General features: G+C 42.5%; 1 protein-coding gene across 1 annotated transcript; it reads left to right on the top strand.

Annotated features, from left to right (window-relative positions):
• The first annotated feature begins 4918 nt into the window (after window positions 1-4918).
• On the top strand, window positions 4919-8061 carry LOC139832454 (uncharacterized). The gene is made up of 3 exons (XM_071822221.1): window positions 4919-4959; window positions 5547-5958; window positions 7457-8061. The coding sequence occupies exons 1-3, from the start codon at window positions 4919-4921 to the stop codon at window positions 7883-7885; spliced, it is 882 nt and encodes a 293-aa protein (XP_071678322.1). The 3' UTR covers window positions 7886-8061.
• Window positions 8062-8540: the final 479 nt, after the last annotated feature.

Here is an 8540-nt window from a genome sequence, read left to right as displayed (position 1 = left end):
TACAGAATGTCAAGAACACTAATATGAGTCATCCAAGTATTTAAGTTACCTTGTTTTTTTGAATTGTAATTCATACCCTTCCTCCCAATTTTTATGCCCATTTGAATCTTGGTCAAATCCTAAGTTTGACCAAGATTTGAACAAGTTTAAAACATGAAAATGAAAAGGTGAGCATGAATCCTTCTTAGTCACTCTAAAATGAGAAGCTTTTGGGAGTTTTTTGAAATTTCCATGTTTGAAACCCAAAACCACTTTTCTTCATGCTTGACTTCATAAGACAGAGTTTAGGGTTGGGGGTAGATACATGATTTGTCTGGTTTGTTGTTTAGACCTTGTTTATCAACTTGAATGCTTACTATATGACATAATAATACTATGTGCTTTGATTTTCATTTTTTGATTTTTTCTGAATTTTTATGCCCATTTGATCTTGGTCAAATCATAGGTTTAACCAATATTTAAACAAGTTTATAACATGAAAATGAAAAGGTAAGCATGCATCCTTCTTAGTCACTCCAAAATGAAAGCTTACATATACTCTTGGAATACTGCTTTGGGTGATTTGTCATTCAAAAATTTGGTATCATTCGGATCGGAGGAAGTATAGTTGGAGATGAATGGCCCACCAAGTCTCTCGCTCGAAGTTTGCTCTTTGACCAGATAAGTATTACTACTCGCGAGGTGCCGAGGAGACGGGGAGGCCAAATTTAAGGACTAACCTTTGCTCTTGCCGTCTTCCTCGCTTCACCACTTTGTTTACCTCTTGGAATACTACTTCGCCACCATGACCGGGAGCAAGTCTCGCCACGTAAGGGCTCGTGCGGCTGCGGCGAAGCTGAGGGAATCCCAGCAATGCCGTCCCCGTGTCGCTATCGAGGTGCCTTCGCGCAAGAGTCTTCAAGGGCGTCGCAGCCCGCGATCGCCACCTTCAAAGCGATCCTCCGTTCTTGCGCATCTTTCTATGTCTTTCACAACTTATCATCCCCTCCTTTTCTTACCTTCTCTCAATCGTATATTCAGGTCGGGCGGCCTTAGTTTTCCCGCAGCCCTCCCGCTGCGGAAACATCTTCCACGGAGCCAAGTTCTCAAAGCAGCGAGGTATAGACATTCGTGCAAATTGGGATTCCCATTTTCTCTTTCTTGGTACTTCTCTGGGTACACTTCTGATTTTGTGCTCCATCCCCATCTGATAGAAGCCCCGCTACGAGATCGGGCCCATTTTAGAAATGGTTATGGGCGATTTCTGCGTCGAGACGGCGGACAGAAGCGCCCTCACCGATGAGTGCATGAGACTTTATTCTGAGCTCGCCACTGAGAAGATCCGGATTCGCATTCTCGACGATATCGCCATGAAATCGTTCACTGCGAGTAATGAGATCCAGCGGCGGAGCCTCGGCCAGGCGGAGACCATGGACAAACTCGCCGGATCGATCCCGAACCTCACGGTTAGGACGTACAAACTAGAGGCCGAGCTGTCACAGGTTAAGGCTCTCAACTCCGAGCTGAAGCGTCAAGCGTGCTCAAGGTAGATCTTGACCAGGTCACTGTGTACCACTAGCTGCAATCCTTGATGACCGCCGTGTCACCTGGCTTCCGAGTTTCTGAAGGTTAATTTTCGAAATTTTGTTCGTAAAATTGGCCTGTGGAAATGTAAACAAACTAGTACTCTTACTTTATTATATTAGTACTTGGGTCAATGTAGTAGTTGTGTCTGAGTCGAGTCAATGTTTAGTCATTGAGTCACCTAGTATTATTATTATGGTGGTGTACTTGTGTTCATGTACTTGTTTCAGACAGGTATTGCTGTTTTGGTGAAGGAGACATGCATCACCCATTTTTGGTGGGGTTAATTGGTTCTAGGATTAATTGGTTCTATGCCACTCCTCAGTTCACAAGTTGTGTTTATGCCATTCCAAAAACTGAAGTTGTGTTTATGCCACTCTCATTTCTCAATACCCCCTTCTATGCCATTTTCAACAATACAACATGAAAACGGTTCAATAAATAGTCGTATTTCAGTTTATACTTTCGTATTGACCAAAATAATCCTGTGTTCAGATTTGGAGCGACTTTTGGGTGTTTCGGGCACACAAGAAATCCAAAATTTTCAAATTCTGGCAAAAATTAGAACTTCTCAGGAAAATCTATTTTTTTATAGGAAATCAAAAACACTGAAACGAGTATACTGTTTTAATTTGAGCCACTTATGTGCAGATTTGCATAAAAAGACTGACATTTTTTGTTCTGTCTAGAAATTGGTAAAATTTTGTCCAAAAAAACAAACTTCGAAAAATCTGATAATTTTACAGAATGTCAAGAACACTAATATGAGTCTACTATTCTAATATGAGCCATTTCTGGGCACATATGATCCATTAAACATAGGTGCAAAGTACGGTCCAGATTATCTGAGAGTATGTACAAACTGTAGTACAGAGAAGTCGTTTTGGGTTTCAAACATGGAAATTTCAAGAACATCCCAAAAAGCTTCATTTTAGAGTGAGTAAGAAGGATCCAGGCTTACCTTTTCATTTTCATGTTTTAAACTTGTTTAAATCTTGGTCAAACCTAGGATTTGACCAAGATTCAAATGGGCATAAAAATTCAGAAATGTAAGCATTCAAACCATACAAATCATATAGTAAGCATTCAAGTTGATAAACAAGGTCTAGACATATTCAAACCATACAAATCATGTATCTACCCCCTAACCCTAAACTCCGTCTTATGAAGTCAAGCATGAAGAGAAGTGGTTTTGGGTTTCAAACATGGAAATTTCAAAAACCTCTTAAAAAATCATTTTAGAGTGACTAAGAAGGATATGATGCAGGCTTCCCTTTTCATTTTCTTGTCTTAAACTTGTTTAAATCTTGGTCAAACCTAAGATTTGACCAAAAGATTCAAACGGGCATAAAATTCAAAAAAAAAAACAGAAAAATGAAAAACAAAAGCATATAGTCTTCTTATGTCATATAGTAAGCATTCAAGTTGATAAACAAGGTCTAGACATATTCAAACCAGAAAAATCATGTATATATCTACCCCTAACCCTAAACTCTGTCTTATGAAGAGAAGTGGTTTTGGGTTTCAAACATGGAAATTTCAAGAACCTCCCAAAAGCTTCATTTTAGAGTGTCACTAAGAAGGATCCAGGCTTACCTTTTCACTTTCATGTTCTAAACTTGTTTAAATCCTAGTCAAACCTAGGATTTCACAAAGATTCAAATATATGGGTATAAAATACAAAAAAATAGAAAAATGAAAAACGAAAGCACATAGTCTTCTTATGTCATATAGTAAGCATTAAAGTTGATAAACAAGGTCTAGACATATTCAAACTAGACAAATCATGTATCTCCCCCTTAACCCCTAAACTCTGTATTATGAAGTCAAGCATGAAGAGAAGTGGTTTTGGGTTTCCAACATGGAAATTTCAAAAACCTCTTAAAAATTCATTTTAGAGTGACTAAGAAGGATGCAAGCTTCCCTTTTCATTTTCATGTCTTAAACTTGTTTAAATCTTGGTCAAACCTAAGATTTGACCAAAAGATTCAAACGGGCATAAAATTCAAAAAAAAATCAAAAAAATGAAAAACAAAAGCATATAGTCTTCTTGTGTCATATAGTAAGCATTCAAGTTGATAAACAAGGTCTAGACATATTCAAACCAGAAAATCATGTATATATCTACCCATAACCCTAAACTCTGTCTTATGAAGTCAATCATGATGAGAAGTGGTTTTGGGTTTCAAACATGGATATTCACTACAAGAGATTTGATATACTGTGACGAAAATTCTCATGACGGTGGTCCGTAACGTCACAAAATATCATAATGCGTGACGTTTTTGCCCTGGGCGTCATGGACTCCCTAAAACCGTGACGGCCACACAATCATCGTCACACATTACCACATTCTGTGACGACCTCGGTAGAATTCATGACGAGTGTGGATGGGTCACAGAAAAATTATGGGAGACGAAGGAGGGAAATTAAACATAAGTCGTATAACCATCAAACCAGGACCATAAATTTTTCAGTATTCAAATAATTTATCCAAATTCAATTTGCTTTTGATAAATTTTGGATGAAATAGTAAATTAGTATGACAAATCTCGGCCAGTATTTGGCCGGTAGTTCCAAGATTTTCGAAATACCAAAAATACTGTTACCCATCGGTATTTTTTGCCTATCGAGAAAAAAACTGAGCGTGCTCTTCGTATTGCAAATAACCGGTATTCACGTTACAGCTTGATTTCTGTCATATTACTTGCACATTTTTTTTGTATACGCTGCTATCTCTCATATGTACAATATATAAAAAACCGAGGACTTATCTGTACTGTCAAAAGAAAAAAAAACAAGGCCTTATCTGTTCCATCTGGATTCAATCTTACATACGAGTCTTGTCGGGCGAGGAGAGGACAACGGCGTACGGTACTTGATCATTGGGTACGCACGATATTGCAGCCTCCTCTCCTCGATCATCGGTGACGCCGCGCCGTTGCCCTAGCAGACGCCCCCCAACCCACCCCCTCTTCCCTCCATCGCAGGCGATTGTGGCTGTTCGTCGTGGCTGCCGGTCTCGGTATGTGAAGTCCCTGGCGGACCACACCGCCGCCTGCCGCGGGTCGATCGCGATATGCCGGTAGTCTTCGTCGATGGAGCGGCCGAGAATGAAGTTCTGGCGAGGAAACTCCTCCTCGTCGTTGTCGCCAGTCGCCACGGAGGGCCGCCTGCGCCTCGGCCTCCTTCTCCCACCATGTCTTCTTTGCCGGCGGAAGTGGTGGCGAGGCTGCGGCGTCCTCCTCCTTGACGCGCGGCACGACCCCGTCGTCCGACGGGCTGGAGCACAGGACGCACGCCTCGCCTCGTCGCGGAGACGTGCCAGCCGTGCAGCAATTTGTGTTGTACTGGCATGGGGATGCGGTGCCAGTACAGTAGTCGGCCTCGTCGAGGGTAAGCTGCAACGAGCGGAGCACGCCGCTGCCGCCGGCCTGGTCGTTGTGCGCCAACATCGGCGGGGTGCGTGGGAGGTTTGCGCGGCGGTTGGACGGCGGCGGCTAGGGTTGGACGGCGGGGAACAGAGAGAAGTGCGCGCCGCCTGGGTTTTAAGGGAGGCGGCGGACGCGCATTGAAGGCTAGTCGCCACCCTCGCCGTTAGGGTTTCCGTACGGGAGGCCATTAACGCCAATGACCAACCTCCCCGCGTTGTTTTCGATGCGAACCGCCGCGTCCTCTCGCTGACAAGGCGTCCCACACGCGAAAACCGTCGTTCCGTGAGGCACCGACGCGCCCGATTCACGCCCTTGGCCAAGGGCCGGCACGTGGTTACCGACGCTTCTATTGGGCTCGAAAAAGCGCCGGCGCCGTTTGGGGCGCACCGGTGTGAGCCCATTTTCACTGCCGGCCCGAAAACGTTATCGGGGCCGCCCGGTGAAGATGCTCTTATGGTCGCGGGGTAGCCACTCCCTCCAATTTTCCCACAATTTTCATTTTTTCCTTCCACCCAAAAAAAATTCCCTCCAATTTTTCCCTCCACCCAGAATATTGTTTTCGCTCCATTCTCTTTTTTTCACGGACTATACACTCAGAAAATTGCAAACCCCTAGCCTATTTCTCCCGCTGCTCTCGCCCCATTCTCTCCACGCGGAGGTGGCTTCCGATCCAACCGCCCCAGCCAGGTCGACCGGCGCTGCCCTCCCCATCGGCGGGATCGGGACGCCGCCCTTACTCGCCCCCAGCTCGCTCGAGCGCCGCCACCCTCCTCCTCGTCCAGCCCGCTCGAACGCCGCCGCCCATCCGACCGGCGGGATCGCAGCCGCCGCCCTCCCAACTGGCGGGATCGCAATCGTTGCCCTCACCCACGGCGTCCTCCTCCGCACACGCGTTAACGCCCCCGGCCGCACCCAGAACTGCCTCCTCCGCAACCGCGAGATTGCCGCTGCCCTCCTGAAGGTAACAACCTCTTCTACAAACCTTCGTAGTAGTGGAGCCTTCAGGTAATTCGTGTATTGGTTGATCCGTTCAGCGTATCTGAACTGCTTCTAGATCAAAATTGATAATCCCAAAGAGATGAATTGTTGATGTTTTGCTTCGCGTGCACCGCAGTTATTTTGAGTTGGCTAACTAACTGAACTGTATACATGTGAGATTGATAAAACTCTCTGAATTTTGATGTGATTGATAAAACTATATTGAGTTGGTTGTAGTTGAATCCTTTAGCTGGTAATTTTAGATGCTTATGATTGTAAACTCAAAGATGAACCTGAACGGCTGAACCAAAACTGAACCTGGGAAAACTGAACTTGACAAGATGCAAAATAAACCTGACGGTTCGTGGCAAGCACACTGCAGCTATTTAAGTGTTACCAGTCTATGTCTAATTAAGATGCAAAGCCAATCTGTGAGAGAGCAATTTCTTAACACTGTTTCTTAATTTATCATTTAATGATTGATTAAATAAATATTTAAGACTTAAATAGATGGCATAATGATGTAGCAAGGTAACGTCAAAACTGACCTGAGATTTCCGAATATTCAGTACCAAGGTAGTCTTCTGTCATTTCCAAATATTCTGCAATGCATCGGAGATGAGCTAGTAGATTGCCTAGTGTGAACATAATCCTTACATGGACGGCTAGTTCCCCATCTTAAAATCACTTTATAACCTGGGAAAACTGAACTTGACAAGAGGCAAAATAAACCTGACGGTTTGTGGCAAGCACACTGCAGCTATTTAAGTGTTACCAGTCTATGTCTAATTAAGATGCAAAGCCAATCTGTGAGAGAGCAATTTCTTAACACTGTTTCTTAATTTATCATTTAATGATTGATTAAATAAATATTTAAGACTTAAATAGATGGCATAATGATGTAGCAAGGCAACGTCAAAACTGACCTGAGATTTCCGAATATTCAGTAGCAAGGTAGTCTTCTGTCATTTCCAAATATTCTGCAATGCATCGGAGATGAGCTAGTAGATTGCCTAGTGTGAACATAATCCTTACATGGACGGCTAGTTCCCCATCTTAAAATCACTTTATACCTGCACCACGGCCAGTTAAATCAGAACACATGCCGACACGTTAGTTAGTTCTTCTAATGTTTCCTGATATTCTTCTTCACCAAGGTAGTACAATCATGCCCGCAACTCCGGAGTATGTTTCCTGATATTCTTCTTCACCAACGTTAGTTACATGAATAACAGTTGTTGATGTATGCTTGCTACGTCGTTGGCTATTTGTTGTGCTGCTGATTCTTTATGTGCTCCTGGCAGTTTGCTATGAAATTAGCTGCTTGTGCCGCCGGTTGATGTACTCTTAGTTGTTCATGTGCTACTGGTTACTTGATAACTTGTTGTTGTTGGCTGTTTGATTCATGAAAGAAAATTATATTTTTTGCATGTGCTTATGGCTTCTTATCTAACCTAAGCAAATATACTTTTCTTTTGCAGACTGATATGGAAACGAAAAGGAATGAAGCAGAAAGAGAAGATGAGCAACCAGTGTCTAGTACACATATTGTGGCGCAAGTTCTCAAAGAGCACAACTCCTCAAACACCTTCCTTTCAACCATGGGGTACCAATCAAGATCTGGGAGGTCTAGGACATCAGCTTCTGAAGAACTCGTCCGAGAGTTAGAAGAAAAGGTTGAACAACAGAAGAGAGAGGCACTAGATGCAAATACGATGTACCAACAACAGTTAATCGAGAGAGGTGAAACGCAAGAGGCTGCACTTGAAGAGATGCAAAGGAAGCAACAAGAAGAATTGGCGGCTATGAAGAAGAGCCAAGAAGAAAAGAATAAAGCATATGAAAAGAAGCAAGAGGAACAAGACAGCCTTATTAGCTTCCTCTTACGTAAGCATGCTACCCAGAACTGACACCATACATGATGGTGCACGGAAGCTACATTAGATGGTGGTGCTATTCTAGCATCCTTAGTTTGCTCGTCCTTAGTTATGTCAATTTTATAGTGCTTAACTTGTTTAGTTCTGTAATACGATAATTGGCTGTGAGATTATATTTGCTTGTGAGGTAATATATATTGTGATTTCAATGGCATTTGAGTATATGTTATTATAGGCATTCAAAATTAATTTTGATTCACAATGTAATGTATATTAAATTTAAAAATTATTGCGAGCAATAATTAAAAAATTAAATAAAAATAAATTGATATTGCATACAAGAAATGATTCTTGAAAATAATACGTACAAAAATTGGGAAAATATATTTTTTTCAAAATAAATAAATATTTTTAAATGAAAATAAAAAATAATTTTAAAATAAAAAATAAAAAATTCGAAAAACCAAGAATATTTCTAAATAAATGAAATGACATCACATATGATGTCATTCACATCTGTGACGCTAATCCATGACGTTTCCTAGCCATAGGATGGCCCCTCTGTGCTGACATCACACATGACATCATCCATGCTCCGTGACGTTTTCTGGCGTGCCGCGTCACTAGAGAGTAATCTGTGACGGGGATTCCGTGACGATGCTTGTGACGCTCAAACTACGTCACTGAG

This window comes from Lolium perenne, chromosome 6 (genome assembly GCF_019359855.2).
Source record: "Lolium perenne isolate Kyuss_39 chromosome 6, Kyuss_2.0, whole genome shotgun sequence".
NCBI classification, from domain to species: domain Eukaryota; kingdom Viridiplantae; phylum Streptophyta; class Magnoliopsida; order Poales; family Poaceae; genus Lolium; species Lolium perenne.
This window is presented reverse-complemented; position numbering and strand designations above follow the sequence as displayed.

Excerpts from the sequence above, each read along its gene's own strand:
- LOC139832454 (XM_071822221.1), top strand. The coding sequence starts at position 4,919 with ATGGGGATGCGGTGCCAGTACAGTAGTCGGCCTCGTCGAGG. Across the intron at positions 4,960-5,546 it reads AGTAGTCGGCCTCGTCGAGG|AATATTGTTTTCGCTCCATT; the intron begins GTAAGCTGCAAC and ends CCCTCCACCCAG. Across the intron at positions 5,959-7,456 it reads TTGCCGCTGCCCTCCTGAAG|ACTGATATGGAAACGAAAAG; the intron begins GTAACAACCTCT and ends TTTCTTTTGCAG.